General features: G+C 37.7%; 1 protein-coding gene across 3 annotated transcripts in view; it reads left to right on the top strand.

The window, feature by feature from the left end:
* Nucleotides 1-12,141, top strand: part of UACA (uveal autoantigen with coiled-coil domains and ankyrin repeats) — an 86,656-nt gene extending 74,515 nt beyond the window's left edge. For all 3 annotated transcript variants that reach the window (XM_067752046.1, XM_067752034.1, XM_067752040.1), the window contains 4 exons: nucleotides 1,076-3,814; nucleotides 5,599-5,751; nucleotides 7,821-7,886; nucleotides 10,408-12,141. In XM_067752046.1, the coding sequence (XP_067608147.1) occupies nucleotides 1,076-3,814; nucleotides 5,599-5,751; nucleotides 7,821-7,886; nucleotides 10,408-10,479 (3,030 nt within the window). In that variant the 3' untranslated portion in view covers nucleotides 10,480-12,141. The remainder of the gene's footprint in view (nucleotides 1-1,075; nucleotides 3,815-5,598; nucleotides 5,752-7,820; nucleotides 7,887-10,407) is intronic.
* The last annotated feature ends 10,134 nt before the right edge of the window (nucleotides 12,142-22,275 follow it).

Genomic DNA, 22,275 nt, shown 5'->3' with positions numbered 1-22,275 from the left:
GCAGAACTGATAAATATTTGGTCTTTTAAAGGTTTTTTTACATACTTTCTTCTGTAGAAGAGTGAATTAGCCTATATGATGTCTAAGATCACTCTAAGCTGGAAACTTCTAAGATTGTAAGTTGAGAGACTGATTGTCAATCAACTGAATAATATTTAAGAACATAAGATAAATATTTGATTGTAATAAAATAAGTATGGAAATTGTGAAGCTGTGTAAGTAGTTTGTTGGTAGATGATAGTAGTCTTAGTCTAAAGATAACTGGTAAGTTGAAAGATAATTAGAAGCAGACTGAGGCTGAGAAATTATTCCATGTTGTGAATTTTCTTCTTCATCCATGGGAAGGCAGTGTGGATTGAAATGAACAACAGTAAAACCTGCCTATTAAAATAGTGGGTTGTACTCATAGCACATGGCTTTTTTACTCATAGCACATGACTTTAAAAGAGCCCTTACTGTAATAGCGTGGCTGGGGAAAAATAGAAATAGTTAATCTTTCATGGTATATGTTCTGATACTTATGAAATATTTCAATGAGAACTTAAATTGTACTTCTTTTTGTTAGCATGTAATAGAGGAAACAAGATGTCAATCCAACTTTGTAGTAAGATCGTATGCTAAGTTCTAATTTATCTTTCTTTTTGAGAGAAGAAAACGTGTTTCTATTTTGTGAGTTGCTTAACATCATTCTCTTGACAATTCTTATACTAGCTAGGATTATTTTGGTAGTATTTTTATAATTTAAACAACAGTACACTGGAGTTAACATTGAGGGAACTTAGAAGTCAATATATGTTATTAGAAAATAATATTCTGTGGAATTATTTGCAGATGTAAAATTGTGAAAGCCTTGTTTTTACTCAAGGGTTCTGATGACTTTCTTCAGAATTTGAAGTTCTAAGCACATTATATGCCATAAAACATAGAAATAGTAAATCTATGTTGATAAAGTTGATATTCATGTGTGGGTAGGTATTACCAATGGTAAGTTTGGTAAATAAGTTTGGTAAGTAAGTAAGTGTCTTCTTTAGGCTTTTGGAATTGATATTTTATTTTATTATTATTATTTTTGCAGTGTACTTCCACAGGTATGCCAGCCCATATGCAAAGCAGATCTATGTTAAGACCACTAGAACTGGCCTTACCTAATCAAACCTCATATTCAGAAAATGAAATTTTAAAGAAAGAATTAGAAGCAATGAGAACTTTCTGTGATTCTGCAAAACAAGACAGACTCAAGCTCCAAAATGAACTGGCTCACAAGGTGGCAGAGTGCAAAGCCTTAGCATTGGAATGTGAAAGGATCAAAGAGGATTCAGATGAGCAGATAAAGCAACTAGAAGACGCCTTGAAAGATGTTCAGAAGAGAATGTATGAGTCAGAAGGTAAAGTGAAACAAATGCAGACACATTTTCTTGCCCTGAAAGAGCACCTAACAAGCGACGCAGCTACTGGGAACCACAGACTGACAGAAGAACTGAAGGATCAGTTGAAAGACATGAAAGTGAAATATGAAGGTGCGTCTGCAGAAGTGGGGAAATTAAGAAACCAAATCAAACAAAATGAGATGTTAGTCGAAGAGTTTAAGAGGGATGAAGGCAAGCTAATGGAAGAGACTAAGCGACTGCAGAAGGAATTGAGCATGTGTGAACTGGAGCGAGAGAAGAGAGGGAGAAAGGTCACCGAGATGGAAGGCCAGTTAAAGGACTTGTCATCCAAGCTGGCCCTTTCCATTCCGGCAGAGAAATTTGAAAACATGAAGAGCTTGTTGTCAAATGAAGTAAATGAGAAGGCAAAAAAATTAATAGAGATGGAAAGGGAATATGAAAGATCACTTAGCGAAATTAGACCGTTAAAGAGAGAACTTGAGAATTTGAAGGCCAAACTGGCTCAGCAGGTCAAGCCGGAAGAACATGAGCAGCTCAAGAGCAGATTAGAGCAAAAGTCAGGAGAACTTGGGAAGAGAATCAGTGAGTTAACGTCGAAAAATCAGACACTACAGAAGGAGATCGAAAAGGTCTATCTGGATAATAAGCTCCTCAACCAACAAGTGCATAACTTAACGACTGAAATGAAAAATCATTACGTCCCTTTAAAAGTAAGTGAAGAAATGAAAAAGTCACGTGATGTAATTGTTGATGATTTGAATAAAAAGCTTTCAGATGTGACACACAAATACACAGAAAAGAAGTTGGAAATGGAGAAATTGCTGATGGAAAATGCCAGTTTAAGTAAGAACGTTAGCCACCTGGAAACTGTGTTCATACCTCCAGAGAAACACGAAAAAGAGATAATGGCCCTGAAATCTAATATTGTTGAACTTAAGAAGCAGCTATCTGAACTTGATAAAAAATGTGGTGATGACCAAGAGAAAATATATTCGCTCACATCTGAAAACACTGACTTGAAAAAGATAATGAGTAATCAGTATGTGCCAGTGAAAACCCACGAAGAGATTAAAACTGCTTTGAGTAGCACATTGGATAAAACCAGCAGAGAATTAGTAGACGTGAAGAAGAAGTGTGAAGATATAAATCAAGAATTTGTGAAAATAAAAGATGAGAATGAAATATTAAAAAGAAACCTGGAGAACACTCAGAACCAAATAAAAGCTGAGTACATAAGCCTAAGAGAGCACGAGGAAAAGATGAGTGCTGTGAGGAAGAGCATGAAGAAGGTCCAGGACAACAGTGCCGAAATATTGGCTAACTACAAAAAAGGCCAGGAGGAGATTGTAACACTGCATGCCGAGATCGAGGCCCAGAAAAGGGAACTTGACACAATACAAGAATGCATCAAGCTAAAATATGCCCCAATTGTCAGCTTTGAAGAGTGTGAGAGAAAATTTAAAGCTACCGAGAAAGAACTAAAAGAACAGTTATCCGAGCAGACACAAAAGTATCACATCAGCGAAGAAGAGGCCAAGAAGTGCAAGCAAGAAAACGACAAGTTAAAGAAGGAGATCCTCACTCTTCAGAAGGATCTAAAGGATAAAAATGTTCTTGTTGAGAATTCTCATGAAATGGAAAGAGCATTAAGCAGAAAAACAGAAGAGCTGAACAGACAGTTAAAAGACCTGTTGCAGAAATACACAGAGGTAAAGAACGAGAAAGAGAAGCTGGTGGAGGAAAATGCCAAGCAGACCTCTGAGACGCTTGCAGCACAAACTCTTTTGCAGAAACAGCATGTTCCACTGGAACAGGTTGAGGCCCTGAAAAAGTCTCTTAATGGCACAATTGAGATGCTTAAGGAAGAACTGAAGAGTAAGCAAAGGTGTTATGAGAAAGAGCAGCAGACAGTGACCCAACTGCGGCAGATGCTGGAGAATCAGAAGAACTCCTCTGTGCCCCTGGCAGAGCATCTGCAGATTAAGGAAGCATTTGAGAAAGAAGTTGGAATCATAAAAACTAGCTTGAGAGAAAAGGAAGAAGAGAGCCAAAACAAAACCAAAGAGGTCTCCAAACTCCAGTCTGAGATTCAGAATACGAAACAAGCATTAAAAAAATTAGAGACTAGGGAGGTGGTTGATTTGTCTAAATATAAAGCAACGAAAAGTGATTTGGAGGCACAGATTTCCAACTTAAATGAAAAATTGGCCAATCTGAATAGGAAGTATGAGGAAGTATGTGAGGAGGTTTTGCATGCCAAAAAGAAGGAACTGTCTGCAAAAGATGAGAAGGAATTGCTCCATTTCAGCATTGAGCAAGAAATCAAGGATCAGCAGGAACGATGCGATAAGTCCTTAACAACAATCACAGAGTTACAGAGAAGAATACAGGAATCCGCCAAACAGATCGAAGCTAAAGATAATAAGGTAATAATAATACTTTAGGTAAGCATGTCTTGGTGTTGGAAACCCCAGAGCAGAACTGCCAGAGTAGAATAGGACTCTTTACCGTAGCACTCCACAAGACAAGTTTACAAAAGCATTAACAAAGTGACCATTAAATGCCACCTTTTTAGTTTGACTATGAGTATGCAAAAAAAAAAAAAAAAAGAATTGGAGTTGACAAAAAGGTAAAGTCACACAAACAAAAATCAAAAGTAGTTTTCCTTTTGTTTCCTCAACTGGTACAGCCAAGAATTGAGGTAAGATGGGGAAACTCAAGATTCACTTGCCTCAAAAATGAATGGTCAAAACCCAGTGGGTTTTAAGGTACCTAAAGAATGGTGAGGGAGAGGAGGAAAAAATACTGTGTTTCTGGGCTGTGAGAAACTAAGGATGCTGCAGAGCTCACCAGACTTGATCTTGGCACTCACCCATACCAGTAAATTGAGCCCTCCAACTCATTGTACATCCTTTCCCCGTATCTTCCTACAGACAGAATATCTTGCCCCTCCTTTCTACCTGCTTAAATCCTCTACATTCCTTAATGCCCACTTCATCACTTAACCCTCCTTCCTAAAGCCTTCATTGGCCAATCTAGCCTACAGTAAACTGTTCCTCTTCCAAAATGCATGTTGTATTTTGGTTTTGCCATCCATTTACAACATATATATTACCGTGTCAGAATGATGTGGTTGGGACTTCCCTGGTGGTCCAGTGGTTAACACTCCACGCTCCCAATGCAGGGGGCCTGGGTTCAATCCCTGGTCAGGGAACTAGATCCCACATGCCACAACTAAATATCCCACCCGTGTGCCGCAACTAAGACCCGGCACTGCCAAATAAATAAATATTTAAAAAAAAAATGATGTGGTTAGTCTGTCCAACTAGTTTTTTTTGCAGTATGTGGGCCTCTCACTATTGTGGCCTCTACCGTTGCGGAGCACAGGCTCCGGACACGCAGGCCCAGCGGCCATGGCTCACAGGCCCAGCCGCTCCGCGGCATGTGGGATCTTCCCGGACCGGGGCATGAACCCGTGTCCCCTGCATCGGCAGGCGGACTCTCAACCACTGTGCCACCAGGGAAGCCCTTTCCAACTAGTTTTTAAGAGCAGGTTCATAACTTATGTTTCCATCTTATCATTCATTCTCATGGTACAATTTACAGAATAGGTGCTCAATAATATTTTCAGTACTGGTAGTTGAATAAAGTATGTACTATGAAGATGAGAAATCAGGGAGATTGAGTTCAGTTTTACCCATTCAACAAATAATTATTAAATGCCTTCTACCTGCAAGGTACTATGCTTAATGCTGGGGATGTAGTGACAAGTGAAAGCAGACACAGCCCCAGCCCTCCTCAGTGGACAGGTACAAGTACTGACTTTCTGACATGTCTGCTCATATGACCCAGAATTTTAGTGCTCTCAGCTTTGTGGAAGTCAGTTATGAATATAATGTATAATTATAATAGCAAGTTATTAATATCTACTTACAATTGTCGCTATTTATTAAGCATATACTACATACCAAACATGTATTTATGATTTCATTTAATTTTCTTAACTATGAAAGGTTTTCCCCTTACTGAGAGGAAATTATATATTGCACATACTGTTGATAACAATCTTGACAGCGTTCATTCCTCAACTTTCTGGTATATAAAGATAAATTTTGTGTCTCAAGGAATGAGTTCTGTGTAAAGATGTTCATTGTAAGTGAATAAGTGACTAATACATGTTTCTCCCACAACTCCTTTGTTTTTTTATAAGATAACTGAACTGCTCAGCGATGTGGAAGGACTAAAACAAGCACTCAGTGGCCTTTCCCAGCTCACCTGCGCGAGCAGGGGTCCCAGTAAGCGGCAGAGTCAGCTGATTGGCAGTCTGCAGCACCAGGTCAAGTCCCTGCAGCAGCAGCTGGCGGTGAGTAACCGGGGCCTGTAGGGCTTCGTGCTGATCTGTGCAGGGTCTCGTTTGTTTGTTGGTAAAATCTCATTTAGAAACCAGATTGATCTTCGGCTATGTTCAGATCCAAGAATGTAATCATTTTTGCTAATAGTTACTTATACTAATGATATAATATCATTTTTTGTGTGCTTACTGTATACCAGGCACTACACTAAACATTTTACATACTTGATATTTAAACTTGATCTTCACAATCCTACAAGGTTTTATCCCCCCTATTTAATTCTTAAGGAAACAAAGATGAAAATATGCCTGGGGTCATACAGCTAGGATTTAATCCTGGGACTTGCTGACTCCAAATCTGATAGCTTTCCAACTGTAGCACACTCTCTAAAATATTGGTCCACTAAACTGAAGGAAGTTTTTTTAATAGTCTTTTATCCTTATGAATGAAGGTAGGCATTCCTATGGTTTTATACATTATATCCTTACATATTAAAAGAAAACATCTGTGTATATATATTCATATAGATACCTATATGGATATGTACCTCCTTTATATATTAAAAGAAAGCATCTGGATTAAGAAGCTGAAGTTGGGATCTCAGTTCTAAGCCCTGCCACTTAAAAGAGAGTGACGTGGAACATTCCTCTTAACCCTTGGCTTCCTCATCCATAAAAATAGGATAATATGAACTGATTGTTTGTTTGCTTTTTTAATTGGATGAGCTATGGGGCTAAGTAAAACATAGCCCAACCAAATGTAAATTGTTGGGTAATATTTTCCTATTCTATAGAAGTTTGTCATGAGTTATTTTTGAATAGAAGAAAGTTATTTTTTAAAGTGTTCATTTTATGACACCGTTGCCCTACAGATTAATGATGACGTATTACTGATTTGGATCTTATCGAAAGGATATGGTAGTCTCTTCAGTATTCAGAAATATGTTTATTATGTTCATGGCACTATGCTAAGTACTGTCAGGGATAAAGAGAGTGTACAGTTCCTGTCCCCAAGGAGTTCTGGGCAGTTAGGCAAAATATAGATCCATGAAAAGTAAAATAACGAGACAAAAAATATCAAATATAGAACTAAGAATATGATCCCAGATTCTAAGTGATATGAATTCCCAGGAAGGAAAGATTACTGATGTGGTGGGAGCTGGTTTCAAAGAGGAAGGGAGTACCTGGCCGGAACTTGTAGATAGATGGTGTTCGGGTAGGTGGAAGGAAAATAGAGACTCTCCCTGGCAAAGGAAATAGTGTGAAGGAAGGCATGGAGGTGGAATCAAGTGGCATGCCCCAGGGGTAGTAAAAGGCTGCTCAGCCTGGCTAGGCATGGGAGCTGTGTTTGAGGTCAAGTTGTAGAGACTGTTGAGAATCAAGCTGATGAGTTTGATTTCTCTCTTATATCTAATGAGGTGTCACCCAAGGTTTTTGAGTCAAAAGTGATGCGAGGAAAGAGCTACCTCAGTCTTGGAAGCATGAAAAGGAATAAAGTCTAGAGACAGAGGATGAGATGGGAAGTTTCTGCAATAATCCAAAGCATAAGTTGATAAGTATTTGGGTAATTCATGGCATTAGATATGAACTCAGGCAATAATTTCATGTTACCTAGGGTAAGTGCATTGCTTTCACTGTGAATGTTCCCACACATTCTTTAGAAAAGTTTATACTATTGTTATGCAATGGAATTTTGCATCTGGTGGGTCCAAGGTGGTTTGTTTTAAGAAGTAGCAGGAGCACTTTAATAATACTACCGTGTAGGGCTTCCCTGGTGGCGCAGTGGTTGAGAGTCCGCCTGCCGATGCAGGGGACACGGATTCGTGCCCCGGTCCGGGAAGATCCCACATGCCGCGGAGCGGCTGGGCCCGTGAGCCATGGCCGCTGAGCCTGTGTGTCCAGAGCCTGTGCTCCGCAACGGTAGAGGCCACAACAGTGAGAGGCCCACGTACCGCAAAAAAAAAAATAGTACTACTACCGTGTAGAAGCATCAAGCCTGAGGACAGCATTGTCACAAGCCTTCATGTGGTTGAAAATGTGAATGCTGATATTCTGATCTGTCCATCTTTCCACACTTGTAGGATGCTGACAGACAGCACCAAGAAGTAATTGCAATTTATCGGACACACCTTCTTAGTGCTGCACAGGTAAAGAAGAACTACTCCTTTGGCTAGGATATTGTTTCAGAGAAAATAATTTTTTATTTTCCAGTAAATTTATGTGAAAGTCATTGATGTTTAAAGTAGTTGAACCCCCATATGCTTATTTTAAAATTGTTTCTTTTAATCATGGCTTGCATTATCTCCCAGAGAAATTTACAAAGCTGTATGGCAACACAGCATCTTAAATTTAGTGTTGTCTCCATCTGCTTGTCATTCATTTTATAGACAGTTTGGCAACATGTGATGGCAGCACACGTTAATGGTATTGCTAGCTGGAGATGATGCCCTGACATCCACACATGTCTGTTAGCTAAAAGAGGAGAGTAGGAAGGACTTCATTGTTTCTTGGTAGCTCAGGAGTGTTTCTTTGAAAGGTAGAGAATACCAAAAAAGTGCAAAAATGACAAGTAAAATGTGCACAGAATTTTAATAATTTAAGAAAAAAGTGGTTCTGCTAGAATATCAATAATATTTATTTGTTGAGCCTTAATCTCAGTGAAGCAGAAGACTACGAATTGCCCTCTTTGGGGGGTGTAATGAGAAAGCTATTAAAAAAAATCACACTAAGAAACATGTTTAACATATGAAGGATTTTATATTTAATGCTCTAGAAACCCTGTGATCAGCATCTCCAAAATTCTCAGATTCTGGGGGGGAAGACAATCGAGACAATGTTAGAATGGCAAGTGAGATGTAATAAAAATTGTTTAGGATTTGAAGTGTCCACACTGAAAGAAAAAAGGTGTTGAGAGAAAACTTCAGAGAAGATCATCATTTAAAAAAAAAAGGAAAGAAAAAACTAGGTTAAATAATAAAAAGGAAAAGATTTTGTGATATCAAATTCTTGAAATAAAAGAGCCTGCCTTTTCTATAGGAGATGAGGGGGAAACCAATGTAAAAGAATGAATGATATGATAAAGCATCTTTGGCTACTTTCTTTTTAGTAGATAGACGATAAGCTGGGATTTGAAAGTATATTATTATTGCAATTATTCAAAACTATTGACGGGCGGCAGAATGGGGAGTTCTTTGGAGGGAAAACAGTAGAAAAGTGTAGAAGATCTGTGTTAGTGAGGGTGAGGAACTCACTTGGCTCTGATACTGGCCAAGGGGGGAACAGCATACTCTTGCTGAAAGACCGCAAACTGACAAGGCTTTCAACTTTTTTTCATGTATGCTTCTGAAATTCAAAATTATTTTCCACTGACTCCTAATGAAACATAACAAAAGCAATTGGCATCTGAAATAGTCTTGCCTTCTGGCATCATAAAGTTAACTAAGAAATTCAGTTTAGTCAACTATGGCTAATGTTTGGAATTTAAACATCCTGCTGTTATAGAAACAGATTTTGGAAGCAAAACTTTTTATATTAATAGGAACTGTTATGCTGAAACCCATTCAAGTGCTCAAGCAAAGAAAAAGGGAAGGGGGGGTGTTTTAAGCCCACCATACTGACTTGCATTTAATCAACCTCTTGCCGTCTTTTTAACTTTAAAGTGTCTCTTTCTAAATTTAAGCGGATAAACATTCATGTAAAAAGGTCTCAACCTAACCAGTAAAGGAGGAAATGCAAATAAACAAGGAGGTACCATTTTTCAATTCTGGGATGGGCAAATTTTAAACAAGATGATAGTCTGTAGCATTGGCCAGGGCATTGTGGGAAATGGGCATTTATACCCTGCTGGTGGGAGTGTAAATCGTTATTATCTCTATACAGGGATATTTGTAGTACTTAGCAAAATTTAAAAATTGAGTCTGCTTTTTTGGCCTAGCAATTTCTTCCCTAGGAATCTGCCCATAAAGATTGGAAACCCCATAAGTGCCCATCATTAGGAGGATGAATAAAGAAATTATGATACATCCATACAGTGGAATATTACACAACAATTTAAAATAATTAAGGCAGGGAATTCCCTGGCGGTCCAGTGGTTAAGACTCGGGCTTTCACTGCCGTGGACCTGGGTTCGATCCCTGGTTGGGGAACTAGGATCCCACAAGCCGCGCGGTGTGGCCAATCAATCAATAAAATAATTAAGGCAATAACTAGGTGAAAGGGCAAGTTGCAAAATAATATATATGATCCTATTTATGTAAAAAAGATAAATATGGGTATTTTTCATTAGTTACTTTTCTAATAAAAAAAAATAAAACTCAGCAGAAGCAAAAAAAAATTTCCTTTTAGTTTACTTTGCTCATCTGTAACTTATGCTACCCCTATCATCTGAGCCATTATGTAAAAAAAAGAAAGAGGTTTGTCCGTCTCTTCTCTGATAATAGATGTTAAGAGCAACTGATGTGCACTACTTTTAAATTGATTTTCTCTATTTCTATGATAGAGCTCTACTCTGTTTTCCAATAAAACCTTTAGAATATCACCACGATGGTGAGGATTTAGCATTTGGTGAATCACAACCAACAAGGTTCTATTATAAAGCCCTTGTCTTTAGAATTTGTGTGTAAATGAAGATGACATAAAATATTTCTCCCCTTTCTTCTTTCTCCCAAGGGTCACATGGATGAAGATGTGCAGGCGGCCTTACTCCAGATCATACAGATGCGGCAAGGGCTTGTGTGCTAGCATCAGCACCCACCAGCTGATGCTGGCTTTCCCTGCTGGTGCTGAGCATTCTGTGTGCAACTCCATGGCCTTTCTGGACCTCACTTTCCCTCAGCTTTCCCTGCTGGTGCTAGTATAATTAAAATAAAGTATATTTTGATCCATTAGTAGGTTTTTAACTTAGACAAATACATTACTGAGTTTTTCAATATCAGTTCAAATCTTATATTCTTTATACGTTAATTTTACAATTAGATAAACAACATAACACTTTGCCTTGGATTGGCTACTTATTTTTAATTGATTGAGTACTCAATAAAACATGAGTCATATGAGTGGGTCCATATGAAGAGGGATTAGGCTGAAATAATTATTAAAGTTTTCTTCCAGAGAAATTAATTGGGTTGGTAGCAACTTTTAAGTGGATCAAGAGATCTTTCAGATGTTCAGTCAAGCCATGAGACCTAATGCAGTTTCAAGGAATGCATGGTAACTTGGCTGGCCAAGTTCCATTTTTATTAAAGTAACTTAATGAGTGCTTTTGACTTCTTTTGGAGGTACAGATATTTTTTCTCTCTACACTAGTAAGTATTATGCCTTTTAAAATAAATTTCTTTTCACAAATGGTTTGCAGTGCTAAATTACATTTAGGCTAAGAACAGGCAAGGGTGGAATATATCAGGAATTTATAATAAAATTTCCTCATAATCTCCGCAGCGGTATCTTAATTTTCACTTGTAATGACTTTTCTTTTTACAGTATGAAGAGAACTATGATAAATGGTATACTGGATTTTTCAAAGTGTCAAAAATGTTAGACTTTTTTTAGTAATTACTCTGACATTTGCTACTGTAGTAGCAAAGCACTCATTATATATTCATCCTCCAAATGTTTTGTACTTATTTATAGGAAAATTGCACTAATGAGATTAATAATGTGAAATGCATTTTTTTTTTGCAAAATTAGCATTAGAAAATTGATTTTAGAAGACAGATCTTTAAGGTTTTAGACAAAAGTGCAATAACATTGTAAACTGTAAGAATATAGATAGCAAGAAAATAATGAAATTGGGCATGTTTATAGTAAATATTATAACCAACCATTTTTATTAACTACATCTCATTAAGGAAAGTTTATATGTTTTGTTATTTTATTAATATTTTATTTACAGTTCAGATTGAAAATGACTAATTTGACTGTTAGCAAATAAACTAAACAAATGAATCATTGCAGCCAAGCTTTTTAAATTGCAAAATGTGCCTTAGCAATAATCTTTGAGCACCCTGAACCAGATTTTTGATCCCATTTTTGTGTAATAACAAGGACAAAGAACCATCAAAATATCAATAACTTATTCCACCAAAGAATAAGCCATTGTGTTTCTTCAGTATAGAAACAGAAGCGAAAAGTCAGAAACGGATTTCTTTTGAATTCTTTAGGTAGGTATATACAATAAACAATGTTTGGATTCTTTAATTTTTATATTTAATGTTGTCCTTCAGCATGAGCTCTTTGTCATGAGTTTTAGGTCACCTATTGAAGCTCTAGAGTAGAGAAGTTCTTAACTGAATACTTACATTTCAGTGTTATATTTTCCTTATTAGGGGTGGGAAGGGAACCCCTATATGGGTTTATATATGTTTTATTTTGTCTTCAACCATCAATAAAATGTTTTCTGTGAAATATTGTTTTGAACATCTTGTAAGAGATTTACACGGTAAACCAGTCCATTTGCTATTTTTGGAGAATTTGGGGGAGAGAATGATAGAATGCAAAGTATAGATGATGACACCCATTTTCAGTTAGCTATGTAGAATGCAATATCAAGTAACCTTGAATTAATCCCATTTTCTCATTCACTCACCTTTGGGTCAAAGGCAGAGCTTGCATGTACAACACTGAAGGCGAAAGCTTCTTAGATAGTTAACAAATGGAACATGCACAATGGGTGATGCTGGTTTCTTTGCTATTCTGTATTCAGGAAGACTATGAAGTCTGAACTTAGGCCAAGAGGAAAATCAGTTGTCTAAGATGTGAGTGCTGTCTGAAAGAATCACTGAATTCCTTTTGGAGCGCAGTCCTTTGTTGAAAGCTTTATTACTATTGGTTGCTTGTTTTTTTTTTCTTATCATTCCCGCTTCATCAGAAAATCTCATTCCTTTTGATAGAGGGTCAGTGTTATAAAGAACTATTAAAATAAAATCAAATATTAATGCAATGAACATCTTAAAATTTAATAATACAGTGACTCTAATCACTAGCTACACCTGTGCTATTCTAAAATTCCAGATGAATTTAGCTTAATCTTTCTTATAGCTTGTTTTTTATTTAAACCTTTCCTCTTGACCCTAACCAACATTATACAGTTTAAATTTTTCTATTATTCTAAATGCATTGGATAATCGCTGCTTTAAAAATCTTGTAGCTTTAGAACATGAGCACTTTTTTCCCCCAGTGTTATCCAGTTTTCTTCTAACAAGGACCTAAATATTGTTCTCATACACGAGCTTCTTATCTACTGAGAACGTGGTTCATGTTTTCAGTCCACTTGTTTCAAAGAAGAAAAGGGAAGAGTTTCAAATTAATTTTTGGTGTCCATGATGACTAGATACATCAGTGCCTGCTTACACTAATGCCAAGTGGGAAGTAGTAGTGGTTACAAGCTTCTTTTGACATCTGCTTCACCATGGTGGAAGAAAACTGCTTCTTGATGCCTCTTTATTTTCCTCGTCACTGGATTCTGCAACCTTGTGGTGATCCTTTTTCATCTTACAAGTTCTGTGCATCAAAGTCATGGCAGTACCTCTGGCACCAAAATAAGGATTGAAAGAGAATTGCCTGTGATAATCACGCAAAATGTGGTTGCACATGTCTGGCAGGGGAAGAAGAACCTGGACCTTATTCCTGGCTGCTAAATGTTGTGAATAAATTTCAGAGAGGAAAAAAACAATTATTATGAGTAATTTTCAGAAAGAGAAAAAAAGCAAATGGCACCATAAAATATATCGTGCACAAAATGGAAAATGGAAAATACATATTTCAGCTCCCATTTCATTCAGTGATGTCTCCAACTAAACTGGATTTAAGACTTTGTTGTTGGAAATTAAATTCTTCCCTGTGTTTTGGTCTTGGCTGTTTGAAACAAGACTGTCTATACTAGCCTCTCCAGGTAAATACTAACCTGCTTCTTAACGTGGCTTCTGTTTCTTACAGTATATATGGACCTTTGGCTCATGAGAGTCATGAATGTAGAGATTTAAAGAAAAAAATAAAGAAGAAACTGCAGCAAAGATGGCATTCCAATAAGACTCCCTGGGCAGTGAGAGTGCTTGTATTGAGCATAATAGAGCATGTGGCATCATTTATGCGTTAGAGGGCATTTTCGTTATCTGTGCCTGCATGAGCAAACATTGATGATGAATGAATTCAACCAAAAAGAGAAGGTTACAAAAATGTCATATGTAAATTTAAAAAAGCCAAGATTTGTGAGGGTTGCCTCTCCAGTTATAAGTGTGTGTGTATATACACATACATACATCACGTGCATATATATATATAGTGAAATAATAGAAGGGACATCGATAAAAACAATGCCCTTTATAATTGATATTTGGCATCAAGTTTACTTAATGAGCCCAATTTTTATATTTTAAACAGGTTTGCAATTTTTTTTCAAGGTAACAATATTCTGAATTCAGGAAAGAGTTTAGAGAGGTTATTGCCTTCTTAATAATTTAGAGCTTCTATTGCTCTGCCAAGTCAGAAGATTAACATTTAATAGAAGAAAATTATATATCTGTAATTCAGTCATGGCTATAAGATCAGATGGATTTTACATTAAGTGAAAAAGATGTCGAGCATTTAAGGACCATTAAACTACAGGACTCTTTTATTGGGTTTTAAGGCCTCCGAGCCCAGGTCCTGCTGTGAAGAGTATTTATTTTTACATGTACAGAACACACTAAGGATGGGAAAAGGGCATACATTTTAAAAGAAAATAGGCCATGAAAAAGTGTGATTTTCCACATTGTGAACAGCTACCATTCAGATTTAATCTTTTTAAATAATAATTAGTTTTATGCATCATTAAGTAGCTTTCTTACAGGCTGGAAGAATATGGTGAAGTCCACTTTAAAAGTGGTACCTGCAGGAAATCCAAGTAGCTGGGTACCCTCTGTTGACATTTCACTTTGAGGAACCACATTTCTAATAGTTTCCAGGTAGCTCAACATTGTAAAGAATTTAAGTTTGAAAATGCCTTCTCCAGTGGTCCTTAAGGACTATGAAAACAAAAGACCTAGAGAGAAGTGACTTCTAATAAGCGTCTACCTTTTTCTAGTGATGCCCACATTGTCAAGGAAGGACTGGAATTTGACTCTTGAGAAGAACCACTTACCTACGGGGAGAAATTCTGCACCATCCAAAAGTCTGCACCATCCCTTTCATTAAGTGCGTATAACACTTGACATTGTTGCAGTTAAATCATGACAAGCGATATCTTAAATAATATAAACTTTTCTTACTATTTGCATCGTACCTCCTGTCCCATTCCCACCTCCAAAAACTGGGGAAGAATTTTATGTAGGAGTTTGAGAACAAATAGACTCAGGGAGGATGGAGGAAAGGAGTTAATGTAATTTGTAACTTTTTTCCCTACAATGTCCAAACAAATTTTGTGATTTTCTTTCTTGCTATTCTAGGATTTTTTTAATTGCCTTCAACTAAAGTGGCACCTTATGGGCTGTTTCAGAAATTCTCTTTAGGATTTAAAAATGAAGCCGCTTCATATTCAGAGTCTTCCTGCTAAAATCTGTTAAGCCAAAATAAAAATGACTGCTACTTAAAATTTTTCCCCTCTTTGTTGTTGCTACAAAGATTGTCTCACAGGAGTTGCAAGTTCCCACTCATGCACAATTAAAAACTCTTCTTTGTACAAATGGAGAGAGATGAACAATCACAGGGTTGCCAGCACAAGTCCTAAGGATTGAAGTGTATATGCCTCAATCAAATAAAGAGGGGCTGCTCTCTTGAGCTTGGAGGCTTGTTTTGAGAAAGTGAATTTTTCCAGTTGGCCTTAATCCCTAAGCAGTATAGCTCCTTTAAAGCCATCTTTATTCATTCACACCAATTGACACTTTAAGAAATTCCCCCAGCTACTGTTCATCTAAGTCTAAATATATCTGTTAGAGTCGAATGCATTTAAGAGGATTTGCAATCTGTGATTATCCAAAATACTATTCATTGTCAATATTTTTGGTGTGCCATAGCCAATCTTGTTATTATAATGTACATAGCCACTTAACTGCAGCAAAGCCTGAATACATCACAGCAACTGGAGTAACCTGAGGAGGGCTTGTCTCCAGCTCTGTGCTACCATTCTGGCACAGCTTGTTGTGTGGTTATGAACATCAGAAAGAATCCCTTAATATGCTCTTGCTCTCCTTCCAGACCCTTTTGGGCAATCTCACCCTCTGTGTTCTCTAAGTGGAGAGCAGTTACCAGGACAACAGAGAATTTGAGAAAGATTTAATTGTGATCTGGTGTCTAACCAGAATAAGGAACTAGTGCCTTGAATTTACATTTTAGGTTCCCAAGGAAATGTCAATATGCATATTTATTATTTTTGCCCTACCTCATTACAAAAAAGATTTTAAGGTGGCTCGCAATTTTCTTCTTAATATGGGTGAGGGAGAGGGGAATGGTAAATACTAAAAGTATAGGAAAAGCAGGCAACAGCTTGGGATCCAGAAAACATGCCATGAATACCGTAATATTCTGCTTACTTTTCTGGAACTGGCCTCAATTTGACTCTACTTTCTACCAGCCAATGCAAAGAAGTGAACATCACATATGTGAGGCACAGCATCCATTAGGAAGAGCACAGTTATTCCTGGTTGTGAAGCCGGCCAGCCTTTCCCCCATGGGTCCAGCACATCATTTCAAACGGGAGTAAAAACTCCCTTTGGGGCACATGCCATGAGATAAACAGGGTGCATCTTCCTAAGTGCTTCCATCGGACTTGATGGTAAGAAACATAAGCTATTTTGTAAATAACTTTTAAATTTTGGAATAATGCGGTGACTAATATGCAGTGACTAAGAGTAAGAATAGTCCACATTTTGGGTCTATTTGGGTCCACGAGGAAGAATTCACTTTTTTCTTTCACCTTATTTTTTTTTATTGTAGTACAGTTGATTTACAATCGTGTGTTAGTTTCAGGTGAATAACATAGTGATTCAGTATTTTTGCAGATTATATTCCTTTATAGATTATTACATGATATTGGGTATAATTCCCTGTGCTATACAGTAAATCCTTGTTGCTTATCTATTTAATACATAGTAGTTTGTATCTGTTAATCCCACACCCCTAATTTTCCCCCGCTTTGGTAACCACAAGTTTGTTTTCTGTGTCTGTAAGTCTGTTTCTCTTCTGTATATAGATTTATTTGTATTATTTTCTAGATTCCACGTATAAGTGATATCGAACGGTATTTGTCTTTCTCTGTTTGACCTATTTCACTAAGCATAATATTCTCACTAAGCATACTGTATATGTGTGTCTGTGTATATATATATATATACACAGACACACACACACACACACACATATATACCACATCTTAAAGTAGTCCAATCATCTGTTGGACACTTGGGTTCCTTCCATGTCTTGACTATTGTAAATAGTGCTATTATGAACATTGGGGTGCATGTATCTTTTTGAATTAGAGTTTTCATCTTTTCTGGATATATGCCCAGGAGTGGGATTGCTGGATCATATGGTAGCTCTATTTTAAGTTTTTTAAAGGATCTCCGTAATGTTTTCCATAGGGGCTGCACCAATTTACATTCCCACCAACAATGTAGGAGGGTTCCCTTTTCTCCACACCCTCTCTAACATTTGTTATTTGTAAACTCTTTGACGATGGCCATTCTGACAGGTGGCTCTCATCTTAGTCTTGGTTAACAGATATTTCAAACAAATTTCTAAAGTAGATGTCTGTCTCTGGTATTTTTTGCCTTCCTTTCTGCTCTCTTTGTGCATTCATTACCTGTGTCCCTTCAGGCCTCCTGTGCACTCACCCTAAATCCTCCATTTTTGCACCCCCTTATACAGGCCTACCATAGACTCCTATTTTCCTTGATCTCCCTCACCTCTATTTCAAGATAGGAAATGGCGGAGCTTTCTGAGGCAGGGATTAAAAAAGCAGTATGACCAAATGAATTCATTTGTAAATTACTGATAACATGTTAACTACTGTAAGTGAATTTTTACTGTGAAAAGGTATGTTTAACCTCCAATAATGTATTAATTAGCAGATAATCTTAGAGATAATAATAAAATTAAGGGGTAAAGTCCTATTTTAAGGAAGAGGAAGATAATTTGCCACATGTGGAGGCATCACGGCTGCCTGAGTTATGCTCACCCCATCACAATTCCCTTTAAAGTACTTCTGCTTTTCAGATTCCTACCTCCCTCTCTATTTTTGATGAAAATCTCTAAAAGGTATTATGTAGTAGCCAATTACTGTTCTCTTGACCACCGGCATATGAACCACTTTTCTATGTCTAGGGGATTCTCTGCCTTATGAGGCTTCATGAGATGAAGAGACACCCGCCCACTACAGAGGCTGAAAATGCCAAGTGTTTGCTTTTCCCTGGTGTCCTGGGATGCAGGCACATGACCCAGGGCAGGTCATTTTGCCAACTGTGCCCTTGACTTTGACTAGGGGACTAAGTGACAGTGAGAGGCAGAGGTGGCACTGGTCTGTCTTTCTGGTTGCAGGGACAGTTGGGTTTGCTCCAAGATCAAGTTCTTGGTGCAGAGATAGAAGTGGCCCAAAGATTAGCATCTAATGCTTGATGGGACAACTGCTGTTTTCTCCTCAGACGGACTTTGGAGTGTGATTTGGAAGACTTTTCTGTCCTCTCAGGCCTGAGCCTGGTTTTCCACCTTCTCTATAATTCATTGAGCTACCCAGTGCATTGTTTTATTATTATTTAAAAAAAATTTTAATCCAGTTTTAAGTAAATCCCCTATTTACTTAAAACAGCCAGAATTGGGTTTTATTGCTTGCCATTAAGAACCAGGGCTGATTAAAAAAAAAATTTCCCCTTATTTCCAAAGCAAAGTATATTCAATTTGAAAACTTTTAGAAAATACAGACAGAAAAAAGAAAAAAATAATTCACCCCTCCAACCCCCTCCAAACCTAGATATAACCATAGTTAATGCTTGGTTGTGTCTTTTTCAGTACTCTTGTATGTGTCCATTCCAAGGAAGACTATCCTGTAAAGCAATAACAGTACAGAATTTGGGGGCTACTTCCTTCTCTGTCCAGGGAATCTAATAAATAGGCTTCCTACCCTTGTTTTAAGAGCCTGAGGTTAAGAGTGGTTGATTGAATTGGACTTTGTGGGCAAGAATTTCTTTTAATCCTTTAATTTAAGATTACATTTAAATTACAATTAAATTTAAGAATCACCTACAAAAGGATGTTAATTCTTTGCCAAATAGGTTGCAATTTTTTTCCTTCTCATTTTATTTTTCCCTTTAACTTTGTTTTTTTCTCTCATTCACCAGTTTTAATTTTGTATTCAAATTTGTCAATCTTTTGTGGTTTCTGGCATTGATATATCATACCTTAAACATTCTTTCTGAACATATGGATCTATATTTTATGTAGTTCTTTAATTATATTGTTTATATTACATAATCCATTTGGAACTTTTTTAATGCTATCACATGAGGTACAGATTCACTTTAAGTTTTATCCATATTTCTATCCAGTTTGTCTAATTAATTCAATTATCTTTTTTTCTTCAATGCAATTTTTTTTTTTCCACTCAAAAATGTATTAAATTCCTATTTGGATCTATTTTTTTAATCTTCGTTATGTTCCATTGGCCTACCTATCTCTTAGCTCCACTTCAAAAGTCTATATATTCTCTCAAGTTCCAAATCTTCCTGCAATTACTCTTGAAAAAATAAAAGATAATATTGGATAGATAGGCAGGGATTTAGGGGAACCTATTAATTAGGAATTGCCATTATGGAAAACTCTGTTCTTTAATGTGGGCAGGGAATGGAATGCTCTGGTTAATATAGCATTTTGGTAAAGAAGCAAGTGTATTGAAGTAATTTGGCTGGCCTTTGAGAATTCATAGGGCCTGTTAAGACCTGATTGTATCTCAGGATCACCAGCAACATCACAAATACTGATTATCATTATGCTCCAGATGCGCTGATGTGCTCATTAACAGAGCCTGAGCAGAATACTGGATCCAGCAGAGCTGACTGTATTTGCTTTTGGAATGCTGTGAGTGAAGTGAGTGTTAGGGTCCTTGGAGACAGATGGCAAGCCCATCAGTTTGCTATGTGAGTTACCACGTCTATACTAAGCTGATGAGTGGACTTTGTGAGCTAGAACTATTACAGAATGGGAACTAAGACAGTGGTAAACAGTTGGTCAGTAATCCATGGAGCCATTTCCCAGGGGAGGGAAAATGTTCTTTCTATCCTACTAGGCTCCAGATAGCTTTCTGGCAGGGGATCCAAGAGAACCCACTTGGCTTTTGACAGCACACCACAGAATACCACTTCTTATGTGCAGGTCTTAGAAGGATAATCTGTAAAAGTTCCCCACATTGGTAAGATTGGTTGTATTGGAGGAAAGCCAATGAAAACCCACGCATAGACTGATAAATGAGGGAACCGGGGCATTTGTACTGCAGTGCTTCCCCACCTTTCCCCATAAGGGCGTTCTTCTATCCCAGCCATACTGGGCCGATGTCATTGCCCTCATGGTCCTAGGCTTGCCTGCCTCCTTGCTTTGCCCATCTTATTCCCACCTCTTAAAATGATCTCTCACTCCATTTCTTCCCATTATAATTCACCCAGTTCTTCAGGAAATAACTCAAATCCTACTTCCATGAAGCCTTCCAGGAATTACCTTTTGGAAGAGCTTTTCCTTTTATTCTGAACTCAGAGAAGTTCATCAAACATTTCTTGAGTACTTGCCAGAAAGGCACTGCCCTAGTGTTGGGGAGTATATTAGTTTCCTAGGGCTGCTGTAACAAGTTACCATAAGCAGTGGCTTAAAACAACAGGTATTTATCCTCTCACAGTTCTGGAAGCCAGAAGTTCAGAATCAGTTTTATTGGTCTTTATCTCCTAAACCATTTATAAGCTACTGGACAGTAGAGGTGCTCAAAAAACTCTCTCCAGCGGTGGCTGCCCCAGCCCAGAGTCTTCCACTTGAATAAGTGAATGTATGAATAAAATAGAAAATTAAAATAACCTAGAGAAAAAGAGATGAGTGAACAAATAACTGTACTTCAAAAATATATTCGCCTTTGCGAAGGAGTCAGTCCTTGCTTATGTATATTAACAGAGAGGAAAAAATACAGGGGAGAATCAAGCCACGTTGGTTATAAGAGCTCCCCTCCAGCCTCTACAATGGTGGCTAGGAGACAAGCCATATGAAAGGAGAGATTAAAGGCAGAGAATTCAAAGAGCTCACCAAAGAAGTAGCAAGTTGATGCTGGAAGCAGACTCATTCAAAAAGGATTCCAGAATTGCTCAAAATGGCTCATCATTTCATTTCAACCCACCACGTGCACAGAACTCTGTTAGCGAGTGGCCCTACTTCCTGTGTCATTAGTCCAAAAGTTAGAATGAGACTCTGCTACTTCCCCTTAGAAATTATTTATATTATGTCAACCAAGGGTTTTAGTTACAAGAACAGTTGTCTGGTTTAAGAAGAAAGGTAATTTATTGAAAAAAGTATTAGGAAGCTCATGGAATCACTGGAAAGATGGAAAGACAAAATTTGAAGGCTATGCAGCCAAACCATGTTGCAGAATTGGTTCAGTGGAGAAGCCACTGTTACTATTCCTCAGAGCCAGATCCCAGGCAGGTTTGCATCCTAGCTGCCCCTAATTGTGCTAATTGTGACGGAGGCTGAGTAAGTGAGTTTGGGGCATCATCAGCACCACGTCATACTAAGACACATGCAGGGGGAGTTTCCCAATTATAGAAATGGTTTCAAATTCTGAGAAGCCAAAAGTCAAACCAACAAAATACAAATATCCACTAACTTCCCTCTGGTGTCCAATACTGTAAAACACTGTTGCAAAGTTATGAGTAAATTCCCCCCAAATTCAACTCTTGTAAAATGTGGAATGTGTGAACGTGAAATAAACTAAATAACTGGGTGAGACAGCAGAACTAGCTGGATGGCAGTTCTGAGAGTCCCAGTGCTTGATTCAATTAGGGCCAAGTCCCAGCTGCCATATGGTGCCGTTTGGGGCAGCTGTCAGCTCCAGCTTAAGTATCAAGAGAATGATTCTGGATTCTGCAGCAGGCAGGGATTCCAGAACAGTTACAGTGATTCTGAAGCTCTCCTACCTACTTAGCTGGTTCTCATCTCATTGTCCTGACCTGGGGAGAAAACCAGTGATGCAGGAGTACACTGTCCATCTCTCTACTTTACTGTACAGGGTTGCCTGCTCTTCTCCTGCTTAGCTTCATCCTCCTTCCATATTTTTCACGCCTGCTGCAGAAGTAGAAGATAACAAATTAACCCTGCCTCTTTTTGAGCACAGAGCTGGGCAGAGGACTGAGGCAATCACCACTTGTGCTATATCAGGTTTGCATTAAGAGGTGGTGTGTTATGGAATTTTACCGTATCGGTGATATTCCTTCTTTCCACATTTTTGCTTCAAAAACAAAATACAACAAAATGAAACTTCCTCCATCCTAACCCGCATATAATAAAAAAAATGCATTCATCTGTTTCTCAAGGGGAGTCAACCCA

This window comes from Pseudorca crassidens, chromosome 1 (genome assembly GCF_039906515.1).
Source record: "Pseudorca crassidens isolate mPseCra1 chromosome 1, mPseCra1.hap1, whole genome shotgun sequence".
Classification (NCBI taxonomy): Eukaryota; Metazoa; Chordata; class Mammalia; order Artiodactyla; family Delphinidae; genus Pseudorca; species Pseudorca crassidens.
Note: the sequence above shows the minus strand (reverse complement) of the source record. Positions and strands in the feature narration are given on the sequence as shown.